The sequence below is a fragment of the Hakea prostrata genome, chromosome 5, assembly GCF_041222555.1.
Source record: "Hakea prostrata isolate BN-2017 chromosome 5, UWA_Hpros_2, whole genome shotgun sequence".
NCBI classification, from domain to species: domain Eukaryota; kingdom Viridiplantae; phylum Streptophyta; class Magnoliopsida; order Proteales; family Proteaceae; genus Hakea; species Hakea prostrata.
Window position 1 is genome coordinate 30,345,690 of NC_142604.1, and position 20,355 is coordinate 30,366,044.

General features: G+C 43.1%; 1 protein-coding gene across 1 annotated transcript in view; it reads right to left on the bottom strand.

Moving 5' to 3' along the window:
- Nucleotides 1-287: 287 nt before the first annotated feature.
- Nucleotides 288-20,355, bottom strand: part of LOC149015804 (nucleotide-sugar uncharacterized transporter 2-like) — a 91,068-nt gene continuing 71,000 nt past the window's right edge. Inside the window, exon 7 of the mRNA XM_089155732.1 lies at nucleotides 288-1,508. Within this exon, the coding sequence (XP_089011858.1) occupies nucleotides 1,235-1,508 (274 nt within the window). The 3' untranslated portion in view covers nucleotides 288-1,234. The remainder of the gene's footprint in view (nucleotides 1,509-20,355) is intronic.

Below are 20,355 nucleotides of genomic sequence, written 5' to 3' on the forward strand. Positions count from 1 at the left end.
CACAAAATATTGAAGTAGTTAGCAAACTTTGGAATTTTCCTAAATTTTCTTCACATCAAGTATTCACTCTCTTTCTCAAATTATTCTTTCTCTCTCACTCACGAATTTTCTATTAATTTACCTCATTTTTAATGTAGACTCCACATTAAAATATAATAATATACTCTGAGATGGGACCTACAATGGATCCCACATTGGCCCACATACATTCGGCCCCCCCCCCAATGTTCAATTCTGGCTCCGCCCCAGGGTGTTATAGTTTTGAATCCAAAATAACTCAAAACAGTGATTTAAGGGAAAACACTACGAAACTGGGGTAATGTGTTCAAAGAGTCCAATTTTGAGGTCTCTGCTTGCGAAACATAAAAAAAAGTGTCAGTGCATTACTTAAACATTTTGGGGGCGTCGGTATAAACATGTTCCCGACAATGCGTTTAACAGATTTATTGCAAGTGTGTAGTTAAACTGGTAACAAAGCCACGAGGATCTAATACATCTCAGTAAAACAAACAATTCAACAGCTAATCTTACCAGAAGGGAAAAACCGGTATTAACTTTTAGACTAGTCCGCATCAGATGAAATTTAGAACAAGCAAACTTACCAAATTTATCAATTCTACCAACAACCTCAGTTTCGACTCAACCAAACAATGGCTGGGTCAACTAGCTAACCTGCAACCACCCAGTCCTCATATGGCACATTCAGATGGATAATCACTAACCCACAGAATAGAGCAAAGCTAAATATTCCACTGGCAGGAAAGAACAGGCTAATTCGGTTACTGTAGCACCAGCATATATATAATGATGCACAACTGCTAACCAGAACCACACTCACGAAATGGATGGCAGGCAAATGACGAAACAAGTTTGCATTAACCAAGAAGGTGTTGCATGATTATGTTACATGTATGTGAAAAGAAGTAACAAAGCAACCAAGGGGGAATACGTCAGTAAAATCAACAATACAACCTAGAAGAGTTTACCCTGAAAATATGTCAGAACTCTGTTTCCGTGATTCCTAAATTACATATCCTTTGACTCGGATGCCAGGTTATATAAACCTAGTGTACCACATGAACTGAAAGATCATAATATCTAAATGGAAACTTGGAAGAGAGGAAACAATATCAAGGTCAAATAAAATAAATAAAAACATAACTGGGTTAGCAGCACGTTATCTTCTGCAACAAAAGTTTCTTCTTCCTGAGTCTTAACTTAGAGATAATGCCTTTCAGACAGACTCCCCGCCACAACGTCCATCATGCATCTCCGCATTTTCCCTACTCAGCTTGGATTTAGCTAGAGAAAAAGGTGCTTGTCTTGGAGATGACTTGCTTGTCTGCCGCAAATTAAGGTAAGTGTACACAGACATACCAGCAAGGGCAGTGATTGCACCACACAGACTTACTATGCCAGGATTAGAACCAAAGAGAAGGAAACCTCCAATAAGGATGACACATGTCTTGAACTGCCCAAGAACGACATGAGTGGTAGCGGAGGTTGCTCTGCAGGGTATATGAAAAAGAATGGACCAAAATCAGAATTGAGAAATAATAACTCAACTCCCCAAACATGGTTGGACAAAGGCAACCAAATTACCAAGTTTTATGATTAATGCATTATTTATCACTTTTAGGTATCCATAACAAATGTGAATTGCATGGTTACCCCATGCAAACGATGAAATCTCTTGTGCTTTGAGTCTGCTAGTTTGAGTAACACATAAAAACAAAGTCAGTCATTCAAAGTCATAATTTTGTTTCTTGGGAAGAGGAAGCAGGAAAGGAGGTGGGGAGGTGGTTGGGATCATATATACTACCGATATATACCATAACAATTGCAGGTTAAGGTAAAATCTTGGTTCTTCGTAAATTTTTTGCTGATTGACAATACAACTCAACGCTTAGTTGTACATTTCATTTTGGTTTATTTTTGGTACTACTACAGTAGCGGATGTTAGAGAACCCACTTGATATTGTCACAACTTCAGCCACGTGTATTGTTGATATAGCTGTATCAACAAGTGCTTGTTTTCGTTTGGGCATGAAAAACAGGCAGTATTAGAGTAGGTACATGCAGCTCAGAGAGAAAAGAAAAAAGCCAGGTCAATTCTGTTGCAGCCAATGCCAATGCCCAGAATTCACTCTCAGTATTAGATCGCACACCATCTGTGTCTACGAGTTTGCCAGGAGACGAGCAGGACCAAAAAAATGATAACCACCTGTCGATTTGTGATCATAAAGGCCACTAGCCCAATCAGCATCAAAATAAGCATGGAGCCCTCAAGATGGAGAAGCCTGAATGAGAAGACCCAAATCTGTAGTACCCTTTAGACAATGAACCAATGCTCATCAGTAGGGGAAGAAAGAAATTGGCAAAGCTACATTCCCCGCAAACGAAACATCAGGGGGAGTCAAAGTGACATATTGCCAAGCACCAATAGTGCTTTGATACTCAGTGGGATCCAATAAAGGAGTCCCTGTGGTGCAAGAGAGCTGAAGTGAAGAAACAGCTAGTGTGGCATGAGGCTTAGCACCCAGCATCCGAGATTGAACCAAAACATCCAATATATATTTTCTTCTTTGAAATAATGAAAGACCATTAGAAACTGAACTCACCTCAATGCCCAAAAAATAAGATGGAAATCCTAAATCTCGAAGAGAAAACTCTCAAGTCTCAACCAAGAGCATCTAAAAAACTATTCAACACAAATGCATCATTATATGTGAGAATAGTATCATCAACGTAGAGCAAAAGATAAGTCAAAATGACATGAGAAGCGTAAACAGGAAGGAAGCATCAGTCTTGGAGACCATAAATCCCAAGCTAAGAAGGAAATCATGCAAAAGTTGAAACCAAGCTCTTAGTACTTGTTTAAGACCAAAAAGTGAGCGGCGACGTCTGCAAACATAGTTTGGATATTGGGAATCAACAATGCCTAGTGGTTGCCACATAAAAAGTTCTTCAATGACAAATCCATCAAAAAAAGCATTACCAATATCAAGCTGACAAAGACCCCAACCAATAGAGAGAACCGTGCGAATAGAGGTCGATTTGACGATAGGATTAAAAGCCTCAATGTAATCTAGTCCGAGCTCTTGACTAAACTCTTTAGCAACAAGACGTGCTTTATAATGATCAATGGACCCATCGGCTTTATGCTTTATGCAAAAAAACCACTTACAACTTAACAAGTTGTGACCAAGAGGAGTACGAGTCCAAGTCCCATTTTGTATAAGGGATTAAAATTCAGTGGCCATGGCAGCCCACTACCCAGGTGACCTGGCGGCATCAGAATTACGAGTAGGTTTTAAGTACTGCAGGGACCTCAGCTAATAAGGCAAAAGGAAGTGGATGTTTGGTATCACATTGGCCAATAAGTACATGTGGCCGCCGAGTTCCATCCTTACTACAAGTGACAATTGGATGACTTGGCATAGGTGCAACAGATGAATGACAAGGATCACTAGGCCCAGTAGAAGGCATGAAACCTGAGATATAGTAGGTAATTGTGAAGGCACATTAGTAGATAATACGAGTCAGGTACTAGTGGAACATCATTGGACGGTTGTGAAATACAAGGGGCTAGGTTAGATGTATGTAATTGAGAAACAAGCGGTGGAATTGCAAGTGGGCCAAGAGTAGAAAAAGGCCAAGATGACAAAAGAAGTCCCAATGATGTGGAATTGCTGAAGTAGTAGACCCAACAATGGATTGAAACGGATGAAATGAAGTAGATGGAACAGAGGAAGGGGGGTACATGAAGAGGAAAAATGTTTTCAGAACATGCCTAGAAACCAGAAGCTTGCATGTAGTCAAATTAAGACATCGATAACCCTTACGGCATGAATCATACCCCAAAAATGCACATACAACATATCAGAACTCATGCTTGTGTTTATTGAATGGACGCAATAGAGGGTAGCATGTGCACTCAAACACCTTAAGAAAGTCATAATCCATTGTCCAATTGAACAAAAGGTCATATGAAGATGTATTTCGGAGAACCAGTGTAGATAGCTGGTTAATTAGGTACATAGCAGTTTTGGGGAACAAGTGTAGGTAGCCGGATAATTATGTAAATAGTAGTATCAAAGGCATAGGACCAATATGATAATGGCCTTTTGCATGAGCCATGAGAGTCAAACCAGTCTCTACAGCATGTCAGGGCTTCTGCTCAATGGCACCATTTTGTTCCAATGTGTGAGGTGAAGACAGTCTGTGTAAAATGCCACAAGAGATGAGGAAAGTAGATAATCCTCTACACTCACCTCCCCAGTCGGATTGAAAGTGCTTAATAGATTAACTAAATTGTTTTTCTACCATAACTTTAAACTGTTTAAGCACAAAATTTACATCTGAATTGCCAGACAAAGCAAAATACCATACAAATCTAGAAAAGTCATCCATGAACAGAACATAATAACGATGGACAGTTTCAGATAAAAGAGGAGCTAGCCCCACAAATCAGAATATATCAGCTGAAGTGGTGCAGTTGTATGAGAAGATGCAGGTGAGAAGGGCAGCTTATAAGCCTTTCCAAGGTGACACGGCTACACAAAGAAGTAGAAGAAGACTGAGCAATAACAGGGAGCTCAAACCGCTGCACAACCCATTGTACAACCCAAGATGAAGGATGACTGAGCCTTGAATACCAAACAGAGGAAGCCCCACGTTTACCAAGCAAAGCAATGGGAGAATTGGTGACTGGAGGATGTAGAGGAAGCTCATACAGTCCATTCCTAATTGTCCCGTGAAGGAGGACACACTCCAAGGCTCAACCCTTAACAGCATAAAGATAAGGGTAAAACTCAAAAAATACATCATTATCAGGAGCAAACCACCAAACACTTGAGAAATTAGAATGTATATCAGGAACATGTAGGATGTCATTCACATGAAACATTTTGGAGCCATGAATCATTTTACTTGAGCCAATATTAGATACTGACAAACCTGATCCATCACCAATGGTCACTGCATTAGAACCAGAGTACAAAGAGTGTTGCTGAATGGAGTTGAGATCGGAAGTAACAGATTAGTAGCACCCAAGTCAGGGTGCAAAACCATTGGTGTTTCGCTAGGCAGAGACCGATTACTAACACCAGCAAGCAACGCATTAGAGGGGCCAGCAGCATCAGGCAGTGCAAAAAGCTGGTAATAGAAGGCAGCAGCGTATCCATGACGATTACAAATCTGGCAAAATAGAGGTGGCCTAGATCCAGAATTGGAACCACCATGAGATTCGAAAGAAGATCGTCCACCATCACGATCAGAAGTTCTTCAAGCAGATTAATCACCCTTCAAGAAACGAGGACCAGAATTTGAACGCCCACAGTAAGACCGAGAGTCAGAGTTCTCGGATGCCAGATTAACAGACATTAGTCAAATCTGCAAGAATGGATGCTTAGCGAATTTCTTCAGCAAGAAGTCCATGTAATTCAGCCATAAAAATTGGTTCTCTTGTAGAAAAAGATGTCACAAAGGAATTGTACTAAGATGAAAGACCACTAAGAGTGTATAACACCAAATCTGAATCTGAAATAGGTTGAGCAACAAGAGCCAACTCATTGGCAATGGCATTGATCTTCCAAGTAAGTAGAAACTCATGGAATCAGATCCCTTCTTAATAGTATGAAGATTGAGACAAAGTTGCAAGATCCATGACTGAGATTGTGATGCAAAGGCCCCAGGCAGACGCTGCCAAACCCGTGCAGAGGTTTCTAGGCCAACAACTTGTGCTCTAGGCTGAGAAAGGGAAGACAGTATCCAACCGAGAAGAAGTTTATCCTGGCAACGCCAGGCAGCAGTGGTTGCAGGATATGCCTGAGGAGACAAAGGACAAACAGAAGAACCATCGAGGAAGCTCATTAACCCATATCCTTCAAAAAGAGGCAAGAATTGTGATCGTCAAATTAAGCAGTTCGTAGGCGTGCGGTTGACATTGAGAAAATGATGAAACATTGCAATAGGAGGAACAGCAGAGCCGGGAGAACGAGATGCAGGATCAGAGGCTGTAGGTGAGGAAGCCATTAACGAAAAGAAAAACAAGAACCTCCAAGAAAAAGCAAGAGAAAAGTGGACACTAATCAGCGCAAAACCAGGACCAAAATGACCTAAAGCCAATTGATACCATGTGAGAACTGAACTTCTCTGTACTTGACAGAGACCTCTATTATTAACTTATATAGAAGAGTTACAAGATAGATACAGTTGTATCAATAAGTACACGTGGCTGAAGTTGTTACAATATAAAGTGGGTTCTCTAACAGTGGGCATCTACTAGAAAATAACTTTCTAATTACTCCAACACAATGACATGCATATTCAAAGCTGGATTTAGTCCATGAGGAAGTATTCAAAAGTTTGAACTTGCCAGGTAGGTGAGACAAAAGTCTCATGAAAAGCACAATAAGAGTAATAGAACCTATCAATATCTCTATTCCAACGCTAGCTACAGTAGTGAGATGATGAAAAAAAGATTTATCAGGACAAGTACATTTTGAATTAACTTGTAGAGAACGACATGCTGGTTTCTCAACCTTCTAATATTCCCACGGATCCAAATATGAAACTTGTGGCTAATGGGGGCAATTTATTTAATAATCCTGAGAAGTATCGTTGATTGGTGGGCAAGCTGATTTATCTGACAATCATGCAGTTGGATATTGCTTTTCCTACTAATATAGTGAGCCAGTTTTTGTCCTTTCCTAGCTGGATCTCCTAGGGTATCTCATAGGCACGCTATCATTAGATTATTGCGGTATCTAAAGCCAGGTTGTGGTCTCTTGCATTCTGATCATAGGCATACTTGTGTTGAGAACAGGCTGGATCTCCAATAGAAAGAAGAACCACTACTAAATATTGTACTTTTTTTGGTGGGAATCTTGTCTTCTGAAAGAGCCTAATACAACGATGGTGACTAGGTCAAGCATTGAATCCAACTTTATCCAAGTACTGAGTTATGTTAGAATGTATAAAGGTCAAAAGGGGAAAGAAAAAGGGCTAGGGATTAGAGGAGGCATTCTAGCACCATATTTGCTCCTTTTATTTTCAATTTCCAAGTTTGGGTGGAACTCTTCTACCTTAGTTTGATTGCAATTTGATTAGATGTTTGGCAAGTGATCCTATCTAATGAAAAGCTCTTCCTGGTTCTAATATTCCACTCTTTTTCTTCTTCATATTTTCTCTGTTTCCATATTCTTACCTACATGGCATCAGAGCCAGGCTATTAGAGACTGCTACAAAGTTTCAATTGGACTGGTCTCTCCCCTTCTCCTGTCTATTTTTTTTATGGGTGGGAAGCTCTAGAAGCTGTTTTGAAGCATCATCACTTTTTCAATTAAAGGAAGAGCACTCTTTGCTCCTGTTTCAGTTTTTTTTCCTTCTTTTTCTGAGAAACATCTGGGTTTGGTCATTAAAGAATTCCGCAGGAATCAATTGCTCCTTTTTTCCATTCCGTGAGGATATAAGTTGTATATGTTGCTGCCGTTATCTGAAGATATTTAGGAAGACAATTTTTCTGCTAGTACTTCTTTTCTGAACCAGCAACTTGGGCCCTAGACCCAAGCCCAATTGGCACACTTAGTGGCTGCCCAAACCCTACCAGGGGTTTTCTGGTCATTTTCTTACTTATTTTAATTATTATTTTGGTCCAGTAATTTTTGTTATCTTTGTGAGTCCATATCTAATTTTCTTTCATTAATTGAGTTTGTATTGAGAAACACAGTTAGAGTTGGAGAGTCCCAATTGAAATCAATTTTAAATTAAGATTCCATTAGGATAATTCGTTGTTATTTTGCAAGATGCTTTCTTTTATTTGTGGTTGATATTTAACGAGTTGTAAAGGGTATCCTAGTCTATTATAAAGGATTCCCTAGTTGAGCCAAGTTAGGTCTCCAAGACTGAATCCAAGTCTTTGCCCTCCAATTGTAAGGCTTTATATAGCCCACCTTACCCATAGTAAACCCCACTAATCCAAGTACAGCTTCCCAAGCCCCTCCCCTAGCCCATGGCCACCAACCCCACTCTTCTCCTCCTATCGCAGCTTACTAAGAACCCTCCCCCACCCATTGCAGTAGCCAAGAAATCTTCTCCCACCCCTGCGGCAACCCTAGAAACTAACCCCACCTTTTCTTATACCCTGAAACATCCCTACTCCATCTATTTCTCTCGCTTTGACCCCCTTTCCGCTATTTGGATTTTGCAGCAGCAGAACAGAAAAGAAAGAAATAAGAAAAAAAGAAAAAAGAACGAAACAAATAAAGAAAGATCAAGAAGAAAGGCAAGATCACAAAAACCCAACCCAGATTCCTAGAAACCTACCCAAGAATCAGTTCTACACTTAAAAACCAACCCATAACATCCCAAAACCTTCTCATACTCGGCTTCAGGCAGCCCTAGTCAACCTTGGGAAGTGTGGGTACCACTAAACACACCCCATGCCTCTTTATTACTATCCATAGTGATTTTGTTAAAACCCTACTCAACCCAAACCAGCCCATAGTGATTTCTTAAAACTCTAATCATCCCAAGCTGATTTTATTAAATCCTAACTTGTCCCTGGAAAACCCTAATCATCCCTAACTTAACCCTAGAAACATCCCATGTCAATTTGTTAAGAATCTCTTTTTCCCAAGTTTGGTTCTTTATTTGCTGTCTCACAAAAGGAAAGGATTCTGGGCTAACCCTTAATTTTAGGGAAATAACTACACATTCCCTAACCCTAATATCATGGTTGAATCATACAGTTAAAATTCAATGTTAGACTTCTCAATGGCCAAAGAATGTGAATCTTTATGGGTTAAAAGAAAATGTGGTCATGGATGCAATGTCCTCTTCCTCCCATCATCTGGTTGACAAGAAATTGGAAGGGGCCGATAATTTTCAGGAACCGAAACACATTGTTACATTAATTTTGGCTGGTCATGGTCAATGAAATCACCTAACACAATCCATGCCAAATGGTAATACATCTTGGAGAAAATGGATGCATATTGAATAGCATGGACACTCTGAGAGTCAAGTCGGTCACCCATGTCCATACAAAGAAAGACTTGTGGAATTGTCTAAATCTCTTATATTCAGATGCTAATAATCTATCCTGATTCTATGAACTGTCATAATACTTTTATCGTGCTAATTGAAAGGGTCAGTCAATACTCCAATATTGAGCTAAATATAGGAAAATGTAAGAGGGTCAAATGTCCCTATTAGTTCTGAATCTTCTGATATAACTCAGATGTAAACCCAGTGAGAGCATCTTGCAGTCATGCGTTTTCTGGGAAGCCTTAGTAAAGAATAAGATTCTGTTCAGTCTAACATATTAGGTGGTGATAATGTGCCACACCTAGCAGACACTTTCACACAGTTTCTTTGTGTCTCTCATGAGAAAAATCATGATACCTACACCAATTAAAAATCTAGTGAGTTCAGCTTTGGCGGCTTTTAGTTGACAGAATGGTGCAGGGCATTCTCATGGGAGTGGTACTGTTGTCGTCATTGTAGAAAGCCATGACATATTTACAAGTTCTGCTGGAAACAGCACAGGAAGCTTCACCAACTCTGTATCAAGCACGGAGTCTCCTACTATAAAGCAGGACAAAAAGATGGTTACTATTTGTGCAAAGAGGAAGAGGGATTTAGGATCTTGTTGCAAAGGGAGGGTGGAGTCTGGGGCTTGCGGTTGGTCTAGATAGGTCTAGGGATGAAGGTAGATTGCTCTCCTAGAGTTCTTAAATGAATCTTGAACTTCTTTCTTTCTTTTCTTGGGGTCTTGGCTCTTCTTTCTTTCTTGCAATCTAGATCTCTTCTTAGGGTCTTGATGGGATCTTGCTCTCTCTTCCTTTCTTTTCTTTCTTTTCTTACACTCTTGGTCTTTCTAGGGTTAGGGGGGAAATTCTTCAATTAGGGGTTTAAGGGCTTCCTAGGATGCCGCAAGTTTGTAGGAAGAAAAAAAAGAAATCCTATGGGGGAAGGGCTGGGATGGTAGGTTAGGGCTAGAGGAGGTTTGGGGTTTAACTAGAATGGAAGGGGGAAGGGTTCTAAGGGAGCCATAGGGTTGGGAAGGGGGCTGGGGATGTCTGCAATAGAGAACCCAAGTCCAGACCAGGTCCAGGCAAAACAAGTCTGACTCATTGATCTCGAAAGAGAACTGGAGCATCCTATAGGTCTGGGGGGTTTGAATGGCCAAGGGATCCCGTAGTCAGCCTTTCGGGAGTTCCTATCATAGGGTGAGGGCCCAAGATGAGACTGAGGAATTGGCCTCCTATCCTTGGACAAGCAAGATGATTTGTCTGTACATGCTTTGAGGCCTGACAATCCATACCAGTTACAGTTAGGAGATCCATTGACCTTACCCATATCTACTTAGGCCGGTGTTCCAGCCGACTTGTTGGGTGAGCAGGTAGGACCTGTCAATATCATCCTCAACAGTCATATAATGTCAGGCCTTAAGTTGTCAAAATGGTCATACACCTAGAAGCCATGTGTCATCCTATAGGAGATCCAAGACACGCTAGACAATTCGACCACCGAAGGATTTGGGGTAATAAAGTGAAGACACTGTAATTTCTATGGCCGGAGGTTCTTGGGAGATGGCATTAGTAGGTTTAAGGCACACCTCACCGGCAGTTCAATGGACGTTCAAACGTGCACCAGTGTATCAGCAAAGCTAGTGAAAGCAATTAGAGCATTAAAGAAGGGGATGAGGAGGAAAGCAGAAATGCAGAGAGTGGTTCGCTCCATCCCCTCACCAAGGTAGCTCTCAGATAGTGGACAAACTCAGCCTTAAGACATGGAATGCCTATAGTGATCGAAGAAGTCAGTTATTGCCCTTATGTAGGTGGCATCATCAGCATAAAACAGCCACCCCATCTTAGGTAATGTGCTGTAAAGGAAACGACTCCCATGGCTAAGTGCTCAAAACGCGATATGCTGAAGATATTGAATCTATTTCTGGTACTACTACCAGTGGACCAGTGGCCCTGATGAATATCCAAAGATGGACTCCACAAATGATCTGTCTAATCAATCCCAATATCCACATGCAGACATACAGCTCAAATCAACAGATGAGCCACCATATGCACTTGAACCAGCAAATGACTTAGCATATGCTACACCATACGCTTCCTCATATCCATATTCGTAGTTAGGCCCATAAGCCTCGTATTGTGTAGACCCCACGCCCTCCGTGCAATCCAATCTCATAGATCCCATCGAGTCTACCAAGCTAGCCATGTCAAGTCCCTTTAGGACAGTGGGTGGAACTAGCCATGGGGCCCTTTGGCACAAGTACCCCTACATGTGGAGCCCCTGTCTCTATAAAGAGGTATGCTACCATGGTGCTCGACCTAGGTGGCATGGGTGAACTGTCTCCCCACTGAATCTGATGGGGCTAGGTTGTGTCTCCGGTAGTGAAACTGCCATACACTTTGGAAGTCCACCACCGTGACCTCATCATCATCGTCATTGTCATCATCATCACCACCATCATCATCATCGGCATCATCACCACCCTCATCATCATCACCACCATCCTCATCATTCCCGTGTTGAGTCTCACTAGGAGCCATGGTCTCATCCAGATCCTGCGCATGTGTAAGGCACAAAATCATCGTTGCGTGGGGCAATCTTTAAATCTTTGTCAAGCATACCATCTAACTAATGTGGATGTACCTGACCCTCATCAGCCATGAATGCAACGGCATCAACGCCCACATGACAAGCAATATCTGGGTTAAGCTCCCTCCAGGTTAGTCCAGTACCGCCTTACTCCTGTCTCTCACCCAATCAACAAGGGAGTCCTCATCATCTGAGTCTACCTGAAAATATCAACAAGGTCAATGGTCTCCTGCTTACCCTCACTCTCCACCTGGCTCTTTATGTGATGCATCTTCAATTTAAGGATATAGTGTACGAGCACAAGATCATTTAGGCATTGAGATCCCAAATCTGTTCTGCCTCTTTGAGTCGATCAAGTTAAATGTGCTTTACATCCTTTCACATCTAAAAGCGGGGTAAGGATGCGAGAGGACCTTGGTTGCCACTTTCCTAAGGTTATCTGCACTTCTGCCATAGAGAATCCACAACTCAGTTGCAATATAACAAAAAACAATAAGTTATTACTTAATCCAATAATCCGTAAAATGTAATAGCTTTATACGAGTTATTGTTCTAACTTGGACCAATGTTATCCCGTCCCTTCACAACAACATCTGCTCCAAAGGACCCAAATCCGTCCTAAAAACTTTGCTTTACAATCATTTGTAATAATGGTTAGCTAAATTCTTTCAAAATTCAAATGCAAGTCCTAAGTCCTAATTCCCAACTATCTCACCTCATTGACACACAAGGACTGGAGCATTGTGTCTGGCTCCAACTTCGCAACCACGGCCTAAATGAGCTCCATCTTTAACCCGAAACAGTTGTTGTACTGGTATTTGAGGTTAAAGTAGTAGGCTGCACAATTTAAAAACTCACAATTAGATAAAAGATATCCATTAATATCGAATGAATGAGTAGCAACAAATTGCACATGTACTTACTAGCCTTATGTAGTGGATGCATAAGATGTGTAGTCCATCAAGCATCGATGATATCCAAAAAGTGCTTGCAGCCTCTTGGATTTGCATGACGAATAGCCTCCCTTATAGCCCTAATGGCTGCGTACAAGTGGGCATAGTGTGCCACCTTCGATTCCCCAACATTTATGCCACACTGAGCCTATTTACGAAGAAGGAGCCCATTTAGGCCCATCGCCTTTGTCTCTGCGGCTGGCTTTACCTTTTTCTTCTGTCTGCCTAGCCTAGTCTTTTTTGGTTGGGCTTTGTTTTTCTTTGGAGTTCTCCTTTGTCTTGGTGTTTATTTTGTGTGGTGTTCTTGGTTGATGTTCCATTTTTTATGTCTCTTTGAATGCTTTCTTATGTTGGTGCCCTCTCTTTGAAATCATTGCTTTGTTAGATTCCTTCTCTTGGGCTCCTTGTGTTTGATCGGTGGTTGTGTTTGTATCTCCCCTTGCGTGTGGCCCGGGTGTTCTTTGTTGTCCTTTTGTTCTCTTTTCTCTTATATTGTTCCATCCTTTTCTTCTTTATGTCTCTGCTGTTTTGGACCTTTTAGTCCTTGTTCTTAAACCAATATCCTTGTTCTACCACTCCGGTTTTAGCTATCTTTATATCTGAATTTTATTTATCTTAGTCTTATCTCTGTTGATTCCCTGAGTCCTTTTGGCTCTTTTTGATCATTCAAATACAGTACTACATTATTTGGTATCGAGCCATGCGGGTGTTCTGACCATCCAGTCCAACTAATCCTATGGCAAATGATGGAGATGGTTCAACAACCGAGCACCAAATCACTCGACCGAGCAATGCGAGAGGTTCTTGTGGAGGCCGAGTTGCTGCCTCTACTCATGTTCCTCACCCTCCACTTGGTGGATTCCATCCGCTCTTCCGGCCAATTTTCCTGCTCGGTATGGGGAGAGGACCCGGTTCCAGTGTGCAACCAACTTTTGAGGAGCACGTCGGTTATTTTGCTGGAGACAACCTACATTCAATAGCATGTTGGTGACTCTCACGGGTTGCTTGAACTCAAAGAATACTCGGTAAGCATGATCCTCGAGTCTTTTATGATTGGTTGGCGCGTTGGATGACTATTTTGATTGGTATGAACTCTCGGAGGTACGGATGAGCTAGCACGTCCGCTAGTTGGAGCTGCCGTGATGGTGGAGACTCGCGTTGATTGGAGATCGTGGTAGAGCTCCTACTACGTGGGAGGTGGGAAGCCGAGAAGTCTTGTCATCTACTTTTCGATTGCGACTACAGACGTTATTCTCTTCGCCGGGACTTGTCGGTTGCGATATATGGACAATTTGACTCTCTTTCTTCTCGTCGGGAATTCGGGGGAGATCCAATCTGTCACGTTTCGTTGGGTTTACGGCCTGTCATAGGGCCTTGGCGTTGTGGATGTGAGCTGCGGGATTGTTTTGGGCCCTCTGCGGAGATTATTGGCATCCAACACGGTTTGTCGCGGGAGGCTGGCTTTTCCGCACCCCTCCAACAACCCCTACTCACCCACATTTCCTCCCGCGATAGGGCAGGCTCCTTGACTAGTGGCAGCCAGCACAATGTTTTCCCGTCAGAGGTTGGACATTATGCTAATATTGCCCACCCGTCAAGATTAATGCTGTTGCGAGATGGTCGCGGGAAGAGATCCCGATCTATTCCCATACCCGCTCGATGATGGCGACTATGACGAGCTGCATATGATGAGGATGATGCTAATGAGGTGATGCTTATGGCATTCATATGTAGCCGCATCTTGGTGGCTGACCGGAGAGGCTGCGGCCTTTTCTTCTACGCCGTATGAAGTCCGGGATAATACCGCTTTGGTGATAGTTGCGTGGGAGTTGTGTCACGTTACTTCGGACACCTTTGCGAGAGCAAACTTGAGGTGGAGAGCACCCTCACCATATCGGGTATCTTTGCTGTGGGATACTTTGAGGTAATCAGCGGTGTTCGTCCCCGGCTCCATCGATATGAGGAGAGGTATGGTGTGATGTAATCCCTATGCATCTTCTGATGTTCTGTTTGGTCCCATGGATGTATGATATGATGTTATGGTGGGGGGGCCAATGTGTATTCAAGTTCAAAGGACTTCACACCTCCCCCTCCACCCATTAATGTCCCAGCTGAAATGCGTCAACGAGGTCCTTGAGGACCAACCAAAGGGGACCATGAGCACAAGTTGTTGTCCATACCGCAAAGAGCTGCTGGTTGTTCCTCCGGGTTCATTCACACTAGCCATGATACGGGGCTGGTATTGGCTCTTGTTACAGGGTAGTCACGCCTCCACCCGAGGCACATTCCCTCCACCCATCAAGAGTTACTTTCTGATTTTTCTGATGTGGTTCCCGATGAGTTGCCTAATGAGCTACCGCCTATGCGCGATATTCAACATGCCATTGATTTGGTCCGGGTTCGGTGTTACCAAACCTCCGGCTTATCGCCTTGCCCACGAGCACATGACTCAAGCGTGAATGAGTTGCTCATAAGGATTCATTCGAGAGCTTAAGTCCTGTGCTGTACCAGCATTCGACTCCGAAGGATGGCTCTGGCGCTGTGTGTGGCGTAGGCATCACGATTCGTTGTATGGTTTCCTATACCGCGGCTTGATGACATGTTGGACATGCTATCCGGGGCTGATCTTTTCTAAATTGGATCTTGGTGGCTATCATCGTTCGTATTCGGCCCGGAGATGAGTGGATCGCCTTCGACCAAGGATGGACTATTCGTGGAAGTCTGCCTTTTGTCCGCGATGCACCTAGTCATTCATGAGGGTGATCACGGTCTCCGTCCTTTTATTGGTCGATTTTTGGTCGTATACTTTGATGTATTTGATCTACAGCGCATCCGGATGATCACATCGATCATCTACAGCAAGTCTTGAGAGTGCTTCGCCTGGGCTTCATCATCTCGTGCTCCTTTATGCTGCCAGGTTGTGTTCCTTGGTTTTATTGTCTCATCCGGGGTTAGCTGATCCGAGAAGATACAGTATATGATTGGGCTCTCCGACAATCACCGAGGTTCGTGTTTTCTGGCTTGCATCGTTTTCGAGATTCATTCGGACTTTGTGCTCTGGCACCTATTCCAGTGTTTGAGCGGCAGGTGAGTTCAGTGACGCGCGCACCGCCTTTCATCTTATCAGCGATGCGAGGCTCCAATACTTCCCTGCCGATTTTGCCGTTATTTGAGGTGCCCGTGCCTCCATATTGGTCTAGGGGTGTATTGATGCGGGGGCCCCTTCGCTTTCTCGAACTCTGATGCCGCGCGCTTTCGCATATGATCTAGAGCTCTATGCTGTTGTCCGGTTTCGCCTTGGAGCATTATCTCTCGGCGGTTCATTCTCTATCCGATCTGGGCGCTGAGTATCTCATTCCGTCGATAGCACGGCCGCTTGGGTTGCTTATCTCCGGTTTGTGTTCGCATGAGTCGGCGGGGAGTCGTGCTGTGCTTGGTCGGTACTTACTCTTGCACATTCTCGCCATGCGTTAGCATTGATCGGATCGTGTGGTATGCATCGATGGATTTCACATGCCATACGGGTTACGCGCAAGCAACATCATAAATACTCACTTCACGATGGGTATTTGTTTTTGGGAACTCGGTTATGCATTCCAAATTCTTCCCTACGACATCACATCATACGGGAGCTGCATGGCGGAGGTTTGGGAGGTCACTTTGGCAAGGATAAGACTATCATACAAGTTACCGATCGGTATTATTGGCCCCATATTGCAAAGGATGTTGATCATGTAATCAAAAGATGCGAGTCCTGTCGGCTAGCCAAGGGAACCAAGCAAAATACGGTTTGTACTCACCATTACCGGTTCCTCATGCACCTTGGATTGATATTAGTATGGATTTCGTACTTGGGCTACCCTCCACAAAAGAGCGATCCGACTCCATCATGGTTGTGGTTGACCGATTCTCAAAGATGGCTCATTTTATACCATGTCGAAAGACCTTTGATGCATCTCATATTGCAAAGATATTCTTTAAGGAGGTTGTACGACTACATGGACTACCAAGTAGCATTGTCTCAGATCGTGACGTCAAGTTCACGAGCTACTTTGGGAAGACATTGTGGCTGAAAAGTAACACAAAGTTACAGTTTTCAACCGCATTCCATCCACAACCGACGGGCGGACGTGGTGAATAGAAGCTTGGGAAACTTACTGAGGTGTTTGGTTCGTGACTATGAGAAGACATGGCCGTCCATACTCGACATAGCTGAGTTTGCTTACAACAGCTCAGTTAATCGTACTACAGGTCGTACTCCTTTTGAGATTCTACTTGGAGTTCAACCCCGACGGCCTATAGACCTCATTCCATTACCACCACAAGCACGTGTGAGTATTGAGGCTGACGAGTTTCTGCGCCATATCACGAGGTACATGCGATGTTCGCCGAAGAATAGCTCTCAACAATGATGTCTACAAGGCTACACGAGATCATCATCGACGATATGTGGAGTTTCAACCGGAGACATGGTGATGGTTCGTGTCAACCCGGAAAGGTTCCAACATGGGGTCAACAACAAACTCCATCCAAAGAAGATGGGTCCATACAAGGTGCTGAACGCATTGGACCAAATGCTTATGTACTCGAGCTACCGAAGAAATGAACATAAGCAATGTCTTCAACGTGGCTGACTTACATCTTTATGTAGGACACCACTCTGATGATGGAGACACTGAACAAATGTTGAGGCTGCCCCAACTCAAGCCACCAATCACTGACATCATTGAAGAGGTTTTGGATGACTCTTACAAAACCACTCGTCGTGGCACTGGATACCATGCTTTCCTCGTCAAATGGAAGAATCGTCCACGACATGATAGTACTTGGATTCATGCTTGATGATTTCAAGAAACTCGATCCCGATTTGTATGGCGTTCATGTCCTTCGTTCATTCGTCGGAGACGAATGTTTTCAAGCCGGGAGAGTTGATGCGAATTGAAGACATATTTACGAAAGAAGAAGCCCTTGGGTTAGGCCCATCAAAGGCCTAAAGTTGTCACCGATTCAGCCCATGGCTTTCATGGGCTAGGGCTGTTTTAGTGGGTTAAAGTTAGCCCACATTTGTTGAACTTCATAGTCTAGACCTAAGCCTAAGTCTAGTTTTTAGAAAGTCAATAAAAGGGGCTTTAGTTTGAAAATAAGAGAACTCATTGTCAAAGGAGTTCTCCTTTGTCAAGAGTTAGGTAGTAGTTGAGTCATTAATAGGTAGGTGGTGTTAGCTAGTGGTTGGATGTTGCCATTAATGTTTATGTCTCTTTAGAATGCTATATAAAGAGACTTATGTAGTGGTGAAGACACAACTCATCTATTGAATCAAATTGCTTTGTTAGCATTCCTTCTCTTGGAGACCCCTGTGTTTGATCGGTAGGTTGGTGTTTGATCCAATCGTCCACCTGCGGTGTGAAGCCCGGGTGTTACTTTGTTGTCCTTATTGTTCTCTTAATTCTCTTATATTGTTCCATCCTTTTCTTCTTTATAGTCTCTGCTGTTTGAAGACCTATTTAGTCCTTGTTCTTAAACCAATATCCTTGTTCTACCACTCCGGTTTTCAGCCTATCTTTATATCTGAATTTTATTTATCTTAGTCTTATCAAATCTAAAGTTGATTCCCGTGAAGGTCCTATTTGGCTAGGGGGAGAGGGGGGGGGGGGGGGGGGGCCCCCCCCCCCCCCCGGGGGGCGGGGGGGGGGGGGGGGGGCCCCCCCCCCCCCGGGCGGGGGGTCTCCCCGTGGGGGGGGGGGGGGGGGGCCGGGGGGGCCGGGGCCCCCCCGCCCCAAAAGGGGGCGAATTGTTTAAAAGCCTTCTACCTCGTCCACTATGCTGTCTACAATCCTGATCTTCCCATGGTCCTTTAGTATGAGGTCAATACAATAGGCCTCACAGGGTGTCCAAAATAATGTACTCCATAGACTTCATCGTCATCTCACCAACTTCTTGAAATTTAAGCCATTGTCTATGATAACCTATACCACATTCCTCCTCCATACCTCCTCCACCACATCCTTAAGAAGTCCAAAGATGTACTTGTGGTCTCTAACCTCCCTAAATACATCCATAGATCACAAGAAGATGGTCCTCCTATAGCAAAACACTATAAAATTGGTGGACTTTTTGTTGGACCGAGCATCCATCAGACATAATAGTGACTCCATACATCTCCAAGAAGGGCCTCATCCCTACAATGTAAGTCTCTCACTCCTCATTCTGTTGTGTGAGCTATTTGTTCATCACTTCGAGGGGTGGGGCCATGGTAAGCAGGACCAAACACTATATCGTGTATTATTGACTAATAATAGGGCCCATATGCTATGTTTGGCTAGAAAAAGCTTATGATACAGTTCCTACAGCGTTAATTTGGCAAGTACTAGAGAAAAGAAGTGATGCAAGTAAATATGTGTACATAGTTAAGGATATGTATAACGATTTAGTGACAAGTGTAAAAATAGCGAGGGGGGGGGGCAAAGTAATAAATTCTCAATTACAGTTGGGCTACATCAAGGATCAACTTTAAGCCCATATCTATTTACACTTATAATGGATGAATTAACTATAGACATTCAAGACAAGGTTCCTTAATGTATGCCTTTTGCTAATGATATTGTGTTAATAGATTAGACTTAAGTACGGACTAATACCAAGTTAAAATCATGGAGAGCAACTTTGGAATCAAGAGGCTTTTAACTAAGTAGAACAAAAACAAAAAATCTAGTTTGTAACTTTAATCATGATTGGGCAAACGATGAGGTGGTGAAACTTGATGATAAGGAGAATCCTCAAAGTGATTGCCCCAATCACCACCACATATCTTCCTCAACATATTCAATGCATATCCATGATTATATACGAATGTGGTCACATGTCGAGCCCGTTGAACAACCTTCTTCACAAATTTGATTTGCCCCATGTCTTTCGGCATCAAATCAATACAATGCGCTGCACAAGGAGTCCAGAAGAGCCTATTAGGTGGGATTCTCCATCAACTTTATCTCAGCCTTCTTGAAATTAGAGCCATTATCAGTCACAATCTACACCATGTGCTCGACTCCAACCTCTTTCACCATACTCTTCAACAACCCATACATGTATTTTGCATCCTTTTTTAAGCCGGATGCATCAACATACTTGAGGAACACCATCCTCCCATCACAATTCAGCATTAAATTGATGATAGATTGTCTAGTGGGACTAGTCCAACCATCACACATCACTGTCAACCCATTGTGCCTCCACATTGACTTAAGACCATTAATGTAGGTCTTCAAGTCTTCCTTATGCCGTGGGAGATATACATTATATATCTCATGTGGGGTAGGCCCAACCACCCCATGTCTAGCACCACTGATCTCATCCACCATTGTCTTATAATAAGGCCCCTGTGTAACATTTACAAGAACACTGTGATATAATGCTCACTTAAAAAAGGTTATCCACACCTTCTCCTTCACATTACCCCATAGATGTTTTAATTTTTTTTGTTTTGCCTGTGGCCTTGCAAACAAGTCAGGATCAGTGCATAGTATCTACACATTGGGATTTATGGCAATGGGTCTAGAAGCAGCAGATGTCACATTGGGTCTAGGTACAGTAAATGTGGCATTAGGTCGAGGTCATGTGCCCCATGGTAAGGGAGTTGACTCTCCAACACTCTAGCTCCTTCTCATACTGGAGTTGCCTCCGCTTGCCCTCTCAAAATCCGAATCTCTAGATGATCCCTGCACCCACGGTCATCTATGTCCTCCTGATCTCATCGAGTCTATGAGACTTCCTACTC